The sequence below is a fragment of the Podarcis tiliguerta genome (assembly GCF_965153285.1).
Source record: "Podarcis tiliguerta genome assembly, chromosome: 4".
NCBI lineage: Eukaryota > Metazoa > Chordata > Lepidosauria > Squamata > Lacertidae > Podarcis > Podarcis tiliguerta.
This window is the reverse complement of record NC_139537.1, coordinates 67,173,334-67,193,405: the sequence shown is the minus strand read 5'-3', so window position 1 is coordinate 67,193,405 and position 20,072 is coordinate 67,173,334. Positions and strand designations below refer to the sequence as shown.

The 20,072-nt window shown below is 39.0% G+C and overlaps 1 protein-coding gene across 8 annotated transcripts in view; it reads right to left on the bottom strand.

Moving 5' to 3' along the window:
* Window positions 1-20,072, bottom strand: part of NLGN4X (neuroligin 4 X-linked) — a 165,504-nt gene that overhangs the window by 78,710 nt on the left and 66,722 nt on the right. For 5 of the 8 annotated variants that reach the window (XM_083437763.1, XM_083437762.1, XM_083437764.1 and 2 more), the window contains 2 exons: window positions 14,560-14,619; window positions 10,928-11,080 (listed from right to left, as the gene is read on the bottom strand). The exons of 1 other annotated variant lie outside the window; for it this stretch is intronic. In XM_083437763.1, the coding sequence (XP_083293889.1) occupies window positions 10,928-11,080; window positions 14,560-14,619 (213 nt within the window). The remainder of the gene's footprint in view (window positions 1-10,927; window positions 11,081-14,559; window positions 14,620-20,072) is intronic. 2 more of the 8 variants (XM_083437767.1, XM_083437768.1) reach the window with 1 other exon arrangement.

Sequence of the window (20,072 nt, the reverse complement as noted above, 5' to 3'; positions counted from 1 at the left end):
TATATTTTGTAAAATTATGAAGAGCTATTTTGGTACAAAATAGCTTTCTGTATGATAAAAATCATTTTATAAGTAATTTTATGGAGCAGAAGGAAAACGCAGAAGAATAGAACATCCTGTAGTAGTAGATTAAATAGCGCAAAAGGGTGTGAATGACTCATGATGGCCAGTTGTGCCAGAATGTGAATCAGAATGCATAGTATATTGAAAGCAATGCAATGAAGATAGACAGCAGTCCTATGCAGATGTGAATTCAAATGCACTTTTAAACATATATTCAATTTGCAGCTGTGGTTGCTGACCCAGCAAGTGATAAACACAACAGAAAAAGCTTCTGATTGTGAATTTCCTTAGCCTTAGCAGATCTGGAAAAAATATAATTTACAAGGATTGCCCCCCCCCCCCCCCATTTTAATAGCAGAAAGGTCATCACTATATGTTCACTGAATCAAGGGGAAATTGCTTAATATACAGAATATCATACATTCGTCAGTGCATCATTGCTTGAATATCTCTGTAGCAGAAGCTGACCTTGCAATTTCGTCTGGAGAGAAAACTCACTTGAGAAAACTACAACTTGCCAGCCAGAAGGCTGATTAGATCTTAAATTTGGCGATTATACCCAGGAGCATAGTAACTTCCTGCTGAGCCTGCCTGTTTAAATTACACTGTTTTATCAATGGCACATGCCACTAATAAATAGAATTAATCAAGGCTTCTCTCAGTAGAGTCGTTCTCCTTATGCCTTAATGTCTGTTGATGTTAGAACCACAGAACAGCTTTCACTTTACCCACTACAAGAGCACTATCAAGGGCAGAGGGGGAAACAAAACAAGTAGGGCTAAAGTGTTTTAACTTTATCAGGTAAGATTCTAGAGGTGATTGCTTTGATTAAGCATGCCGCATACAACTTCCGTAAACTATGCTAGCTCTTTAGCCCTCTGGTGACACATTCGACTCACATACTAACACCATTTAACATTGAGTTTCATTTAGATGTTGCATGCACACTGATTGATTCCCGATTATATGATCAACCCATCGGACCTTAATGGCCAAACTACACACTTCATTCATCATATTTTCTAAAAGTGTGCTTAATGCTGCCACGTTTATTTTGAAAGGAAAGCAGCCAGAAGGGCTCTAATCCAGCCTTTTATTATTGCAAGTATCAGGTTCAGGGGACTGGAAACAACTGGAGGGAGGGACGGATGATTTTCAGTAGGAAACTGGTCCAAGTCAGGATTGGATCATGGCACTGGAATGGGGTCCATTCCGCTGCTTTTCCCTCAAAAGGAAAATGGTAGCATTAAAGCACAGCTTTTGAAAGCATGAAATATGGAGTTTGTGTTGTTGTTGCTGCTGTTCTTGTTGTAATTAAAACTTGTATTCTGCCCTCCATCCATAGATCTCCGGGCAGTTCACAGCATGAAAATACCAGATTAAAAAACACAAAATACAAGCTTTGCTCCAGAACAGAACAATCTGATCCATGCTTTGGGTTCCATTGTTTGACCTTGTCACTGATAAGAGCATTTGCAGAAAAGATATTCAAAAACTGAATTCTGGCACAAACATACTGTTATACAAACTAGTAGCTTTCAAGGAGGATTGATTGATTGATTATGGCATTTATACCCTGTTTTCCTTATAGTTACCATACTTCCTCCCCCTTCTGTTTTTAACCCTATCACACCCCTGTAGACTGACAGATGATTGGTCCAGAGTCACTCAGCAAGCTTCATGGCTGATTGCAGATGTGAACCCTGGTTTCTTCAGTATTAGCCCAGCACTCTAACCATTACACTGGCTCTGACTGTCACAACATGTTAGGCAAATTCATTTTATGTAACTGGCCAACACATGAGTAGAGAGTGTACCATGCCATGCACACAGTGGGATGCAGGAATCACTCCTGAACTAGTCTCATACTAGAAAGATGCAGGCAAAAGTGTATGTGTGAAAATGGAGCAGGCACACAAGTAGTACTGGAAAAATGAAAGGGTTTCACTTTCAAATGCTTTAAGAATTGAGGCAGAGCTTATGACCAGAAACATATACATTTTCGCATGGTGCAACCTGCATTTACTACCAATTTTACGTATTTTTTACTATAACTTCATTTCTATCATTTTTGTGTTTGTTCACTTGCTTAAAAATCTGCTTTCTACAAATATTCAGTGTGGTTGACGACATCAACTAAAGCCCAGTTGCTTCATTTATTTAAAATATTTTGTAGTGTACAAAAGTGTTTTACATGACTTTTACAACACTGCCATGATAACAGCAACAACAAAGATTTAACTGTAACTGCTATATACTAAAATGGCAGCATCCTCAAACCATATGAAAACCATATGGAGGCAGTCATACTATGAAGCCAGGGAAATCACTGAGGAAGCTTTGCTCCAGACTTTTGAGCATTTAGGCTTCTCTTCAAATAGGTAAAGGTAAAGGGACCCCTGACCATTAGGTCCAGTTGTAACCAACTCTGGGGTTGCAGCGCTCATCTCGCTTTATTGGCCAAGGGAGCCAGAGTACAGCTTTCGGGTCATGTGGCCAGCATGACTAAGCCGCTTCTGGCGAACCAGAGCAGCGCACGGAAACACTCATACACAAAAATGATTTTAGAAATCACCCAATGAAACAGTGACAATGTCTAAAAGCAGCATATGGAAACTCAGAAGTATTGGGAGAAATGGTGGTATGGAGGAAGGTCTTTTGCTCAGTACCAATGTAACATCAGATTAGGTAACAGGGGAGTCTCCCTGGAGAAGGCAGGACACCGCTACAAAGATGGATCTTCCCTGGTTGCAGTGATGTCAATAAAAATTGCACAGAAAATCTAGCTGGTTTTCATATTTCTCTGCCAGGCTTTTGTCATGGAAATGATTTTTTTTCTTTAAACCTTTCTACTTCCTTTGACAGTTGAATGAAATCAAGTGTGAATCCAACAGTTTCAATCAAATCTTATTATGCAAGCATTCAGGCTCTATTATGCTTTTGATGGTGTCACTGGGAGCATGATAGGGCTCAAACTTCATGATCGGCACAGAAATAAAACCATTTATTTTCTGAGTATTACCTTTGGGGGGGGAGGGGTTAGTTTCCAGGAGTGAGGAATAAATCATTTTAGTTGATCCTATTCCAAACTGAGAATTGGGGAGGCTTTGCCTAGTGACAGCTATAAGCCCCAGTTTATGCGCAGAATATGCGTAATACATTGTGGTGAATTGGGCTTTTATGCCACAATGCAACTAAGTGAAAATTCCCAGCACCCGCCCCCCAAGCAACATCTGATTAAAATAAAAACTTTAATAAGAAACTGACAGCTGCCACATAAGCTTTAAAAACTGTAGCTGGAAATATGCTTACATGAAATTTGCTATGAGCTACTTGTCACTTCCAACAAGCAATCTACTTTATATGCCTCATGGCATGCACAGTATTTTTGTGCTCTGCCTTGCCTTTCAAAATCCTGCTGGAACAATTCCTCCCCCTCCCCCTCGAATTATAAATGTATACTTTTATCAGGTATTATATCTTCTACCAAAAAGAAAAGGACAGTAACAGAAAGCAAGAAGGAAAGACATACAGAGAGAGCTATATGGTCAATACGTTCTAAGTGCCTGCCACACAGCTGCCTTCTGGTCATCTCAAGCTTAGATAACTGTGAAAGGAAAATTGACAACTGGATAATTTATAAAGTTGTTCTTTTCTGCAAGATTACATTTTTGAAAGATACTGAAAAGCAGACCAGAATATTCTCGGAAGCAGGAGCAAGTCCACTTTCACTTCCAACCCAGAAATGTCCTCCTGTGCTTTTAAAAACTGCATGCATTGCTCCAATTTTAAATCCATCTCCCAGAAGGAGATAGGAAATGTGAGAGCCAGTGTGGTGTAGTGGTTCAGAGCAGTGGACTCGTAATCTGGTGAACCGGGTTTGATTCCCTGCTCCTCCACATGCAGCTGCTGGGTGACCTTGGGCTAGTCACACTTCTCTGAAGTCTTTCAGCCTCACCTCACAGAGTGTTTGTTGTGGGGGAGGAAGGGAAAGGAGAATGTTAGCCTTTGAGACTCCTGAAGGGAAGTGATAAAGCTGGATATCAAATCCAAACTCTTCTCTTCTCTTCTCTTCATATGAAATGCACATTTCCCCTGTTTTTTAAGGTTAGATACCCTACAGTTGAATATTGTATACTCTTGTTTGCTTTGTTGTTACTGTTTTATTATCATCAACTTGGGGGAGAGTGTGTAGCAGCCAGCGAAGAGACTCCAACGAAGAGTTCTTGATGTTGCAGCATAATTGCTGACAGCAGTGAGGCCTTGTCAGCACATAACGCCTCTGCACCAGTCGTCAATCTGTTTCTGCACCAAGTTCAAGGTGTTACTCTTGTAGTGGAATTACGAAATAAAATCCTGGCGTACTGAGCATGCCCAAAGAATTTGGTAAAGGTGACCAATCTCACGACGCTCCCTTTGTGTTGTATTGGCCAATCCCATGACGCTCTCTGTTAAAGATGATAGTACGCATGCTAAGACTTTGTAATTTGGACCAATCATGGAAATGGAGTGAGGGACCTCAGTATTTGGATTGGATAGGAAATGGATAAGAAATTGCAACTTAATGGAATGTGTGGAATTTGTGCCAAATGTATAAAACTGTTTGGAATGCTTTGTCCAGTGGCCAGTTGATTTGGGACAAAGAAAGCCCTGCTGGTCCTTTCTGCACAGAAAAGAAATAAATACTCGGTCCTGCTTTTTCACTTGCTGTCTTGTGGTTTTTGGCTGTGCGTGAGACAGAGCAAGTACTTGGTTACAGCACTATTAGTATATAAAACCCTAACAACTTGAGACCAGCTTATTTACAAGAGCATCTTACTTCACATGTGCCCAACCAGCCATGATGACCAGTGGATTTGGCACTACTACAGGTGCTACATAATACATGTTCTGTATTTGTAATAACTCAGTTGTTTAATGTGGCAGCACCTTCACAACCCCCTGTCCATTGAGATCAAGCAGGTGCATTCCCTGTACTCTTTTCAGCACCTGCTAAAAACATTTCTGTTTAGACAAGCCTACCTAGATGCATAGAATGTTGAGGTGACACTATTAACACATAATCAGATTAAAATATATGTCAGCTGTACATGTCTGGTTAAGTTTACCAAAGTAGAGACATTTTCATCAGACGCTGAAAAGAATACAGTACAGTGAAGACACCTGCCTAATGTCAATGCGTGGGGCATTTCAGGCGCTGCCAAACTAAAAGAGCAATGCCTTAGAGGTGCAGAATGAACATTTGAAGGAGCACTGCCAAAGTGCCCATTCCACAGATTGAAGTGGTACAAATGAATACTCGGCTTGAGGTAGCCAGAGTGCAACCAGTTGGACTAGCCTGACTTCTGTTCATTTCAGCCTTGTCTGCATTGAGCCCATATCCAACAGACTGATCTGTAGCCTGCCAAGAAAGAGATACAATTTGTGCCTAGAAAGTCTATGCCAGGCTTCCTCAACCTCGGCCCTCCAGCTGTTTTGAGACTACAATTCCCAGCATCCCTGACCACTGGTCCTGCTAGCTCGGGATCATGGGAGTTGTAGGCCAAAAACATCTGGAGGGCCAAGGATGAAGAAGCCTGGTCTATGCACATAGCACTCAGAAAACATGGATGCATGAAGCTCAGAAGGTGTGAGACAAATTTCTTCTCCAAGTGCCCACCTTTGGAGACTTTGATTATCTGAACATATCTACGCATGACTATGGTCTCCACTCCAGACCCCACTTGAGCTGTCCACAATTAGCTGCTGGAATATAATCCAAGCTGTTTGGGTGTACTTCTGGTTGGTTTTCAGGTCTAAATATATGTAAGTTTTCCAACATTTAATCCATTGCCTTTTGGGAGGTGATAAGTACAGATGCTTTGAGCAGCATTTCATATTAAATTGCTGATATTCTTTATCAGGCTTATTGGCACTTTAAAGAAGGTTTATCTGAGAAGACTTTAATAATCAGTTGTATATATAATCCTTTCACTTGCAGCTGCAATTTGGGGGCGGGGGAGGAGGAGGAAGAAGCAATCTCTCCCAACCTTTCAAAGAAACCATTTGTATCAAAATACCTTTTTATCTGAGCTTTCTCTGCTAGTCTCTAGTTAATCCATTCCTCTGCCCATGAAAGCGCTGCATTTTTTCCTAAGGAGCAAATTTAACTAGCAAATTTTATTATCAAAATCCAAGAGAGTAATAAATTAAATGGGACTGTGTAGTACATGCCACAACAGGTATTATAACTTGAATTGGGTATTAGCAGCTTGTGCCTAAGGTACATCCTGAAAATATGCTTATATTTCTCTTCAGTTTTGTATGTAATTCTGCCTAATATACATGTTTTTTTGCAAGCAGTTCCCTCTAATATAATGATTCTTTGTATGTTGCGTGCATATGCACTTTTTATCCCCAATACATGCATTTTTAGTTGGAGATACACCACAAAAGTGTGCCTTTCTCAAGATAGCTGTGTTTCAGTTTAAGTGTTGTTTCAGGAAGTGCAAATTAAGCAGGTTTGCATTAAAATGTGAACCAAACCTCATTTCTCTTCCATCCCTCATTTCAAGTCCACCTCTATAACTACCCACAGCCTTATTCTGGTGCATGCTTTGTTATTTGTGAAAGTACCGAACCTGGCTAGTGGTGATTGTTTTATTCCTAGTATAGAAGGAAAGAAAGGACCTCAATTCAGTCTTTGCCTTCTTCAGTACTTCCCCTATATCTGAAAAAAGCTTTACAAACAGCCTGGGTATCAGTTATATATGCATGTCACTCTAGTGTAGTTCAGTGTACGACTCAGCCGATATACTCAACAGATCCTTATACAACCCTCTTGGTGCATTTAAGGCTCCATAGTTATATCAGAATTTCAGATCTACAGAAAGGCTCAGTGTGCAAGTGAAATGTTGCAAAATCTTGAGACTAGCTTACTTGGCTTTCTCTGAAAACAAAGGCATATATGAGGCATCTTTTCTTGTTGAGTTTTATTAACCGCTTGAGCATAGATCAGGTGAATATATATAATTAAATAATCTCTAGACTAAGAGGAGGGTGGAGTCTTGCTGAGCAGAGATGGGTATCACATTTTAAACGTCACGAATGGGTGGGGATAGGGAAAATCATTTCTGAACACAAAAAACTGCAAACAGCCTAATGTGTTGCTTTTAACAACAATTTTGTTTTCAGTTAGCAGGTTGCTTATAACAGAAATTCAACATATTTTGAGACTTTTAAATTAAATGAATTGATGTATTTTAGTGACGTGTTTGCATGTGACCCCCCCCCCCCCGTCTTTGCCTGATGGCTTTAGAGCAAAACTTAAATTGTTATAGTTCACATGCTTCATCATTGATATTAAATGGTCTAAGTGAAGAAGAAGAAATCTTAAAATAAGCAACTGTTAAATTTGTAAATATTTGTGTATTGTACAAACTGAAATGTATTACTGGGACTAGTAATATACAATTAGATTACATAATTACATTTTGTCTGTAAACCCTATTGAATATGTGCATTTAGGACTGCAGTCATAGAGTAGGGTTGCCATATGTCCTGGGAAATTTTGGGAAATCGGCAAAAAGCTCAACAACTTTGAGTTTCTGCCCCATGCTTTATAATAACTACAGAAATCTAGGAACAGCAGGTATAAACTGGAAGACCATCTGAAGGAATATCCAAATATGGATGCTAGGCACTGCTTTTAACAGAATGCACATTTGGAAACAGGTGGTCTCCTATGAGTTCAATAAATATATATATATATATATATATATATGCATTCTCCACTATTCAACCCCTGGCTAGCTTGCACAGATGTCTGCACATCTATCTCCCCAACAATTCATCCTGGAAAGAAAATTATAAAATGGGACTGAAGGCAGAGTTTAGGATAATTGTTTGCACTATAATTGTGGAATGACTACCCACGCTAGAAACTGAACCTGCAAGTTACTCTGACATCCATGATTGATAGTATTAAAGGAAACACATTCTTTATTATTTGTTAAGAAATTAGCATATTGCTTCCCACATCGGAAGAAGTGCTCAAGTCAGCTAGCATTAACAGCGACATTGTCAAACAAGAGTAATCCAACCATAAGGTATTTTTAATGTCCAACATGCACAGGAGATGCCAGTTTATTAATCAGGAACATGAACAGGAAACGGGCAAGGAGCCGATGTTTTCTCATGCCTCTGAGTGGGAGAAGGGACAGGGACAGAGGACAGACTTGGTAGCAGAAGGATATTTTGCATGGAGGTGGGTCGTGGCATTTAAAATGGCTGTTATGTGTCACCTATCACTTCCAAGAAGTGGAGGCTGGTCAAAGCAAGGGTGAGCTGCCTCCCTCCCTCAATGATGCGCTTAACTGACTCATATGCTTGGATATGTCAGCAGGTGCAGAGGAGGGGAATGGAGGAGGCACATTTAGGTGCCGGGTAGCCAGAGAGCCAAAAGGTAGAGATTGACCAAGATGCATAATTGTGGTACAGCCAGATTGCAGACAAGTACTAAACTGCCCAGGTGTTCTCATCTGGTCAGGCTAAGATGCAAGTGTGAAGAGAGATCATCGCCACTGCCAGCCAGCCCAACAGACACTGCTTAAGAACTAACCGCATGCTACCAAACAAAGTACAGAAGTGGGAACTATGAACGTGGCTCACAAATGCCAAATTGTTTTTGCTCCTTACAGCCTTCAACATCAATGCATCAGCTGAACCATTTTTTCTTTTTCTTTTTAATTTTAATCGCAATATCATATGAGACAACCAGCACATCAACACCATGATCCTAACCCCCTTACCTGGGAATTAACCCATTGGATTCAATACTTACTTCTCAGTGGCTATAGTTAAAATTTCACTGTTATTCTTCTGAGAGGTAGGTATTGGATAGGGGATGAAATGTATTTAATGTATTTTATTTTTGAAAAAAACTTATATCCCACTCAAAGCTGCTTTTTTAAAAAATACAATATTTCATAACATATGCAGCATTCCTAAAACCACAACTGCAATCACAATGAGCCAACATTAATGTAACAGACTAGAGAAATGATAAAATCATTTGTAAAAAAGTAAGGATCAAAGTGGGAACAGAATTCAATGAAGTAAACCAAAAGGGCACTCAGCCAAACACTTTAATAAATAGCCATGTTTCAACTAACTATGTAAAACATTAAAGTGTTGGAGTATGATGAATCTCAGGTGGATATTCTGCAAAGTGGGTGCCACAACAGAAAAGGCTCTAATCCAGTATCTACGCACCATCCTTCATAGGATCAAGGGTTCTGGAGCAATGGCTCAGATGTGAGGAAAATACAGTGGTCCTTAAAATAACCAGGTCCCAAGCCATGTAGGGCTTAAAGGTTAAAACCAGCACCTTGAACTGAGCCTGAAAACAAACACTCAACCAATGCATGCCAAACAAAACAGGCCTAATGCTTTTGAATGCTTAGCACTTGTCAGCAATTTGGCCACAGCCCTTTCTGCCAGTTGCATTCCCGACTGCTTTCATGGCCAGCTCCATGCTGAGTGCCTTATTTATTGATAGACAAAATCACAGTGCTTTAGTAATGGTTCATTTAAGGAAATGAAGATGCACTACAGAAAGCTAAAAAAGCACTCCTGCTTGATGGTTTTGTTGTTGTTGTTTTTGCAAAAGTAGGGGAATAAAAATATATTATTGAGACAACAATTAGTTTTTTAAATAAAAAAACATAGCTATTTTATTAGTTAAGTAATATAAGGCAAACTAATTTTCTGGTCTATGTTTCACCACATTTTAATAACCAGAAGCCTTTAACTTTCATGAGGAAGCTTAAAAGCAGGCATAATTCAGTCAAGTGCCAGTGAGAAAATAATGGCGACCTTCAGGTGACTCATTCTTTATATAGCATGAGATTTTGAAACGAATAGTAGCCACAGTTTGCATTATTCACTACCCAGAAAATCATAACAAAACAAAATCCACATGTATCTGCTAATATGTTGGCAAATGTAATATTTTACAGTGGTACCTCGCAAGACGAATGCCTCGGAAGTCGAAAATTCACAAGACGAAAGAGTTTTTCGTTTTCTGAGTTGCTTCGCAAGATGGATTTCCCTATGGGCTTGCTTCGCAACACGAAACGTCTTGCGCCTTTTTTTAAAAACTGCCAATGCATTCCTATGGGAAACCGTCAATACACAGTGGTGCTTCGCAAGACGAAAAAATTCACAAGACGAAAAAACTCGCAGAACGAATTAATTTCGTCTTGCGAGGCACCACTGTATATTCAAATGTAGCTTCATTGTTTGTTGTTACCAGCTCATTATTGGCAAGGAAGGTTGTTATAAGAGTGTGTTTGTAAGAGTTTTCAGCCCAAGGCAAGGAAGTCACTGAGTCACAAAGAAAACTTATCTTGGCTGCCTTGAATTCATACCATCATGACCCAGCCAGTGATTTAGGCAACAGCAGAAGTGGTTACATTCAAGAAAAAAAACATCGCCTACCAATATAATTCAGTTTCTCCAATCTAATATATGTTATCTGAAAAACCTCACGCAGCAACACAAGCAATAACCAATGTGGAAAGAGTTGACTAAAAGGAAATCGAATTGATTATACAAAGCTTTGCCTCAGTGCTCTTTCCCAGAAGATGGAAGAGACTAATAAGCATAGTTCATTATAAAATGCATCCATCAAATTAGAACCACAGATTCTGAAAGCACTGCATGGAGGAGGGTATCTTTCCATTACACCCACTGGGATTTTACAGCATGAACCAACATATAGAATGTATCGACCATTAAATGGTTTAAGAGAAATAAATCAGAAGTGGCTCTGAAGAACTGTTATCACTCATTGACTTAAGAAAGAAAAAAGAGGGGAACTTACCTAGAACCCCTAGCCTGTAGTTGATGGTTACAACAATGACATTTCCATAGCTGGCCAGTATGCTGCCGTCAACAATATTCCCTGTGCCTTCCATATATGATCCACCATGGATGTAGACCATCACTGGCTTCTTGCTGTTCTGATCATGTATGTCTGAAAAGAACACAAGTAAGGAAAACACAAGAAAGTAATACAAGTATTAAAGGAAAACTGTTGCCTATCCCCGCCCCCACAAAGTGTTAATAATTTTTGCATATTTTCTCACTTCATCTATTTTTCTTATCTACTAGTCTGCTTTCTTCAGTTAGGACCAGAATAAAAAAGGAGATAGGGCTTGTAGATAAGCTCAGAAAGGGCCAAGAGTACCACAGGTGACAGCATCTCTCATTGCACAACTGGAATGGTGGTGGAGGCGGGGAACTATACCTGCTGAGTCTCACCTGGATCACAACTTGAAACAGAGCTGTGTTGCTTTTGGAATATGTATCACACAATACTAGGCCTCAAGTTAATGTAGGAATCTCACATGCAAAATACATAAGTTGAAGTAAGTAATGTACAGAAAGTGTCATTATGAGGTGGTTTATAACATAAACATTATTTTAAAATAGCAAACTTTTAATAGGTTTATTAACATAAATAGCAGCACCATCCCATGTCTTTCTGTCTTCCTCAATTTCCGAAACTGATAATGTTGCAGTTCTTGAAGCATATTCAACAAACTACCACCACCAAAAATTATCATTCACAGTAAGATGTGAAGTGGGTGGGGAAAATCTTCAGGCAAAATATCTTGACAGATATTAGGGAGACAAAAAGAGTTTCATATCTGCATTCTGCTTTGTCTAAACTAATTAAATTGAATCAACGGAGGACCACTAGGAATGACATTCGCAATTTGCCAACCCATTGCTTGCTTCAAAAATACTTTAAAAGACCAAAATGTTTCACAGAAAAAGGAGGAGGAGAAAGATGCAAAAATAAGTAACCTTTCCCTCCCATTTATTGTAAGAAGCTTCTCTGCCACTGAAACCACTTTTAGAGGCATCTGTGGGGTTGAACTGTGATTTTCAAAACAGAAGCAAAATGGCTTTCCCTCAATTTGTCAGCTGAAAAAAAGGGTAGTATATTGGGAGCAGCCAATTTTGCTCACCCATTAGAAGAGTCTCCCATTTAACCAACCAAAGGTATGTATAAAAGTGGTGGCTATAGCTATACGTGACTTTATTTGGAGGTAGGGCCACAGTACCTTTCAACCACCCTTCAGAATAGCTCTCCTAAACTAGTTCATGGTTGCATATTCTATTTAATAAATTGACGGGCAATTAATAGTTCTATGTTAATGGGAAATAGTATTTCCCTTTAGTCCACAATCTACCTCTCGTTATGAAACCAATATGTGGTGTTTTATACTCCCACATTTTCTTGATTTGAATCCAGAGCTTGATGGAGAAAAATATTGACTCGCCAATGTATCTGTATGGGTTCTAGAACACATGGTAGGCAGAGGAGGATTTAGGGCAGTGTTTGTGGTGTGGTTGCACCAGGCATGCAGCCAAGGAGGACACTAGGAACCTGTCAGAGCCTCACATCTCCTTCTCAAAGCCCAGCTCAAGCCAGCACTGTGAGGGCTGTGGGGATGGCATCAAATGGCCTCGCACAGGGCAGCATATTACGAAGGTCTGCTCCTATGGTAGGTATGCACTAGCTAACAACTAACAGACTTCCAACTAAGAAAGAAATATATTTTCACGTATCCTTGGCAAGATAAATAAAACATATATTTTCTGCTAAGAATCACATTTGTACTGCTGTTCACGATACCAGTATGGAATATAATACCTTCCTTTACCTATTATAAATGGAAGATATAGACTCTAGCATAGGGGGCAGCAACTGGCAGCCTTCCTTCAGATCTGCCCCCATAAGAGGAACAGAAAATGTTATTTAATATATTAAGTGGTATAGAAATCAAATAATCAAACTTAGGGAGGGAGGGAGGGAGGGTAGATGTACTTTACAGAAAAACTAATTTCTGAGCTCAGCCCTTGCATGACAGAATCAATTTGCTGTGTATGAACTAAATGTCTAATTACTTTATTTGGAAAGGCATTATTACAGCAGCAGAGCAATGGAAAAGAAGGTGAACAGTCGCAATAACAAGGAAGCAGAGATCTCAGCAGCTGTACTTGAAAAGGTCAGAAAAGCCACCATAATTCTAAACTCTCGAGAAAGAAGGAGATTAAGAGGTGACCGCACCATAACTGTAAAGATTTCTGAAGGGAACAGAAAGGGCAAATGTTACCATGCTAGTTGAAATAGTGTCAAATTTCAAAACACAGAAAAGAAGTGAAATAAGGCTAAGAAAAGACCAGACACCAAGGATGTGAGGTTGAAATCCAGAATGCATGAAAGTGGCAGACTCAGATAATTCATCTGTTTATGCAAACCTTTGTCAGGATGTGTAACATTAAAAAACAAGCTAAGTGTAATTAGTCTGAAAAGGGTTCAAAGCATAGTGGTCTGTTCTTACAGCTGTTATTAAATGTGGAACAATAAAGAGGTTTAGGAGTGAATTAAGATTTTCTCTGAAATTCGTAAGAGTTTGTGATTAATCTGAATATAAACAAATGCTGATAGTGTATTCTTATAGTATATGTGCTTATTATTAAACAGAGAAAGAGAAACATCGTCATGTCATATTATTAAGGTACTTCCCTCCATCCTTATGGGGAAAGTTCTAAAATTCTTGCATTGAATGACAAGCACCCAATAATCCACAGAGGTTTAAATGAATCCTGCAATTCACTCCCCCCCCCATAAAAGTCCCCACCACAGTTAGGCTTCCTTTACACCTACCAGAATAATGCAGTTGCTACAACCTAAGTAGCTGTATCCATGACACTTCACAGATTTTATATATAAAATATATATAAAACATATACCCACATGATTATGCTTCCGTGCATGTTTACAATAACATGGAAGTGATGGACATCCCAAAAGGATGGGCATCACTAGTGTGCTATATATAATATATAAACACACAAACCATATTCCTGGGAGCAATATGGGAGTAAATGGTAGTGTTAACGTTGTCCCGGATACATGCAAAGGAAGAAAGCTTTAAAGAATAAAAGAAATTAAACAGTTTCCTTTGAAATATCAGGGGAGCGGGGTCTGAAACTGGAGACAAAGTAATTGCATCCACTATATGGGGAAGAGAAAGAGGGAGATAAGGTGAAGGTGAATTTACAAAATGTACTAAAAAGATAAAGGAAAAGATACACATGCAAGGTTTCAATTCCATATTTTTTCCCCTTTTCCTAGGCAAAAATTCGGACTGGGAATAAGGAAGCATTTTTGGTTGTAAATAATATTTATGTTACTCACTTCACACATATTTACAGATAACCTGTACACTTATCTCAAAGGGGAATTGCAGTCATCTAAATGCTAATTTGTGTCTTATTTTTGGAAGAAGAAAAAAACAGGTGGAAAGGAAAGTTGATTCCAGATAAGAAGAAAATAAAGCAGCACACTGAAATGTGTGTGATTAAATAAAGGAGGGGGAAAGTTAATGTTCATGCATATCACGTTTCAGTTTTTGGGAAAACAAAAACAAAAAATACCTTCGTCTTCCCCACGATCATTACTGGTTATATCATCTGCGCTTTTCTTTGTGTTGGCTCCTGGGATCAGAGTGAGCAGGAGAATAAAGGGAAAAAAGAGAATTCAAAAACAGCAGGTTCCCAAAAATTTAAAGGAAAAAAAAAACTATCCAAAAAGTGGAAAAAAGAAAAAAAAGTAACACAAAAAGTCAAAATTTGAATCTGAAAAAAAGGATGCAAATTGCACACTAACATAAATGCTAAAGACAACAAATCAGAAAAAAACTGGTAGGAAAAAATCAAATGTTGTGACAATGCAATTAATTTTATTTAAAATGATTGCTTATTTTGCATTCAAAATTGATAAGAAAAAAAATACATTCTGTATACATGAATTCTTTGTAATTCAGTTGACAGTCCAATTTTCAGTGCACTGTCATAGTACAATATTCATCAAATAAGACTTTTTAATTAGCAAATATTTTAAAAGATTGGGGATAAGTGGTGAAAATGAATATGAAATTCTGTTTCAGATGCCTGCCTAAGTTGTGCCATTGTCTCTGTTCCCAAGTCATTATGGTTTGGATCCAAAGAACTACACAACTATTCTGTACACCAAGGAGAGGTATACACTTTTGTGACATGGCAAATAGAAATTTGGGTCTGTTGCTGTTCAGAGTGGAAAAGTCAAAATCCTACTGGCCATACCCAACATCTTGGAAATGCCAAACGTAGCTCGTCTTCTGACAAAAATCACTGTAGTATTTGAAATGAATTTAATGTAATTATTATCAATACAAACAAAATAATTAACACAGATAACACACATGGAAAATATAACGCAACATAGAGAAGTCAGGATATTTGTTTCACCGAATACACATTTCCACCATCAGCAACAATGAACTTAAAACATCTAATTTTAAACTTAGAATCCTCTGAGTGTGAAAGATTCAGGCCTATGTGTGGATTACACATTCAGTTCCAAGCACATTATACCTGCCATAGTTATACACGACATTTTACTTACCATGAGAGCAAAAACAGAAGTAAGAAACAGTATTACAGCTCTTATTTAGAATCAAGAATTCCCCATAGATCTGGATATATTGAGACATAACATGCAGGAACTCTCATAGGGCTAAGATCTTTGGGGAAAATCCATTTCCAGTCTTGAGTGACTATGAGGGGAGCCACAGGGGAAGAGAGTAGTACAGTATGTACAATCCCTCGCACAGATGGTGTTCTGTGCATGTGGGAAAAATTGATTCATATAAGCTCGGTGTGACATTTCTCTAAACTATGAGTGACATTATTCATTCTTTATAAGGCTCCCCCTTCTGTTGCTTATAATTTTGCCATGTTGAGTTTTCTCATTTAGTGGGATACAGAGAGAGAGAGAGACCAGCCAAAGAAGTTGTGTTGACATGGGTTGAACCAGATGGTACCGTGAAAGCTAATGAGGTAAAACATCAGGGCCACAAATCCAAAGGATGTTTAGTTTACCATACATTAGGAGCAGACAATATTTTTCAGAGGAAGGAGTCATCCTCCCAACCGGACAATTTTCCAGGAGCCATAAGCCAATGGCATATGGAGGCCAGAGACCAAAAATGGGCAATAAATGCAACTTTTACCTTTATACACTAGGCTAGTTTCTATACATGCTCTCATATACCTCTCTACATCCAAGCAACAAAGAGACATTATCCGAGCTCAAGGAAACATTTCAGCCAGGCATAAACACTTGAGGCACAAAGCAGAACTGAAAAGGCGTGTCACCTGGGGAAAGTCCCAAGGGCCACATAGAGAGTCCTGGAAGGTTGCATTTGACCCCGGGACCTGTCTGCTTTTCTGACTGTGGAAGGATGTTCCCTAGTAAATCACACCAACAAAGGCATTAAATACGGTAAATGTAGATGAAGAGAGTAGATGTCACTTCATCTGACTTTTAACACAACATGGCTCTCCCTGTGCAGCTTATATACACACCACAAGAAACATTTCCAGTCTCTCTGTTGCATTTCTTTTACAGCATGATGACCTGTATTCATATGAAGACTTTTAGCCATATCCAGGGATACTGCTCAGGCCGCAACCAGCCCCTGGTGTCCATTCATAGAATGTGAATGGCTAAAACGGGGTGAATCCTTCACATGTTCAGCCTTGTATGTCATCTGGATACCTGAGTAATTGGGATCCCAGGTTGCATGGAAGGCCTGCATATGCCCAAGCTGCTCCCTGCTTTTCAGATGTTTCCATTCTATGCACAGAAACCACAGGCAAGGACTACTTTGTGCAGTTCTACTTCCCATTTGTGTTTTGGTGTTAACTCAGATTACTGGAGGAACCATCTCGCCCCCTGTATCCCTGTCTGGCAACTGTGCTGCTCAGATGGGACTGTTGAGAATACCACATGCCCTAGAGGTATGCTCAGTTTGTACCAGAAACCAGACTTTTACTGCTGCAGCTCCAGCCCTTTGGGCTCCATTACCAGCTGACATTATGCAGGTGGCTAACATCATTATGGTTTGGAACCTACTGAATACATTTTTTGTTTAAAAAATCATTTCTGGCTGGTACATAGTAGTGAGGATTGGGTCCTACTGAAATGGCAAAGTGTGGGCAAAGTACTGGCCAGCCCTTGAAGCCCATCACAACTGTGGTTTTGTCATTTTTGTTTCTGGATTCCATACAGTATTGGTGGACAAAGTTTCTTTCTTTGTGTTCCCACTTACTTAAGTGTACTTTGATACCCACCCAAAGCTACGTACATTGACTTTTCTGTATGCAAAAATCTGTAATATGATCAAAATATAATTTGGCTTGCTTCTCCATAAACATCATCCCATTTTTAGTCCCTCAGAATTTGATGTGGCCTCTAATATGAACTGATCTGATGCATACCTTCTGGACAAATATGCTGAACAGAATTCTAGCTATAATCCTAACATTACTCCCATGGGTGTAAGCCCTATTGATTTCAGCAGGACTTACTTCTAAGTAGACATGGTTCAGATAGCACTGTTGGCTTCCATGAATCCTGAACCTTGATGCAAGTCTCCTCCAGAAAACAATCAAAATACATTTCAAAATGCACGTTTTGAGCTAAATATATGTTAGAAAATATGATTTGAATGTGAATTTTCATGTGGCTTTATTAAAATGACAGTTTAATAGAGAAAGAAGACAGAACAGACTTATGAGTGCACACGTCCGAAAGAGTTCTATTGACCTGGAATAGGCAGACTTGTCTATCCCTAACTAACTGCTAGTTGTCAGCCACTATTCATTTCCCTATTCTCCCATAATTTAATACATATCTCACTCCTTTGGTTTTTATCTCCTTTTTCTCACTACACTTCAGCAAAGTTCAGAATGGCTCTTTCTTCTTATGTGTTCGCTTAACTTTCTTCCTGCCTTTGTTTCCAGGTTCTTTTGAGTGTCTTATTTTCATTACCTCAACCTCCTCCTCTTTAATATTTTCACTTACATCACCCCAGGGTTTTCCACCTTGTGTCAGGATCCCCTGTGGTCCACAGTAATCTGCTATTGATGAGTCTAGCAGTAACTACTTCAGCACTTTTTTCCAGTGGCTTTGCTCATGAAAATGACGGATGGATTTGGCAGGGTACATTGTATAAAACTGAGGCTGTGCGGGCTGGAACTAGTGAGGAGTTGTAGTTCAAAGTATTTGGAGGGCACCAAGCTAACAAAGGCTGCTGTAAAGACTAGTTCATAGTAATATTAATCTGTGCAATCCTTTGCAAAGCAAGGTCCAGAAATGGGAAGTATTAAATAATTGTACCACAAAATTTCACAGTAATGTGTTTTTTTAGACCGCAAAGAAAGAAAATCTTCCATTTACTTATACCCGAGGGTAATTAATTTTCATCAGTTTGAAAATCTTAGGTATTCCCTCTTTGCTCAGGCTCCTAGGTTTACAATTTCACTGTTGTGCTCAATTCATTATGCTCAACATCCAGTCTACAAGCCAATATTGCAGGTTTCTCCTTTACTATTTAAAACACACTCTTCTGTCCATAATCCTCTTGTCATGATCTGATTAGTTTTTATGTTAACTGCTGCAATTTCTCCCTGTGGATTCCACTTATCTTATTTTGAGTCTCTCTTCCATAAACACAATCTGCAGTGAAAAATCATTCTAGACACAGCATGGAGAATATTTAAACGGGCCATAGCAGGAAGACAGAAAAACTGTATAACCCAGAATAAACAAGAAGGGCAAAAGTAGCGCAGCTAAAAGTCTAGACTCAAGAGGCTACTCCAAAGTTAAATAAGAAGTGAAATACTTTATCTAAGTGAGTTCAGGCCACTTTTAATACATCAGAATAGACATGCCAAGGATCAAAAGGATGAGATGTGTCACTTCCAGTCTGATCTCATACACAGTAGTCCTATTGGGTTCAATGTACGAAGGAAGCATGGAATAACATGCTTAGGGTACTTTTTCACCACCAAGTTGCAATCACTTATATTTAACTGCATGGCAAATAATTTAAACCACATTAAGATAAAAACCTGCCATAATCCAACACTCTACTGCAAGCATGGCCCATTCCTAAAGAATAACTGCCACTATCCAGACCAGAGTATGCTAAAGCAGTTATCAGTTTAATGCAGGATACCCCAATTTTTGCCCTTATAGTCAGCTAACCATTAGGAAACACGTAGAAGTCAGGAACATTCAAACTTGTCACCATTTTGTACCATATTTTCCCTACACTTCACTGTTTATTATTCCTTTAATAACACAATCAAATAATGCATATATTTTAAAAGATCATCATTAAGGTCAAAAAGACAGGACAGAAGGAAATTCCCCAATCTAAATTTTAAATATGAAACGTTGCTGTTTCTTTAAATCTCCAATGTATCACGACGCTTACATCATGCTGCGTTGGGTTACATCATGTCATGACCAGTGATGTAACCCGTCGCAATGCAATGCACACATCGCAGTTTGTCAGTGAGTTAAAGGAATAGCATACTTAGGTTGTTGTCAACATGTCCAGTTGGTCATTCTGAGAACATAGTTTAATTACATTCTTAGTGAATCTCAAATTGCAAATTGGAATAGATGTTCAAAAACACTCTTTTACCAAAATTTATGTTGTTAGTTGTAGAGTTCTAACAAGACTACAGCTGTGGTTCACTGGAAGATCGTCTGATATACATGCAGAAGGGACTTGAAATCTCCAGGTTGGGCTGGGAGAGACTACCAACTGAAACCCTTAAGAGCCACTGCCAATCAGTGTAAGCAATAGTGAGATGAATGGGCCAATGTTCTGAATATTTGTTTGTATGTTTATTTAACTTGTACCCTGTTCTTCCTCCCAAAGGAGCTCATGGCGGCAAGCAACAGATGATAATACAAAAATGACATATTGAAAACCTATCAAAAATCACTCCACTACAGATACAGACTGGGAAAGATCTCAACTTAAAAGGCTTATTGGATGACAAATATTCAGTAGGCACAAAAAAGACCACAGAGACAACTCCTGTCTAAT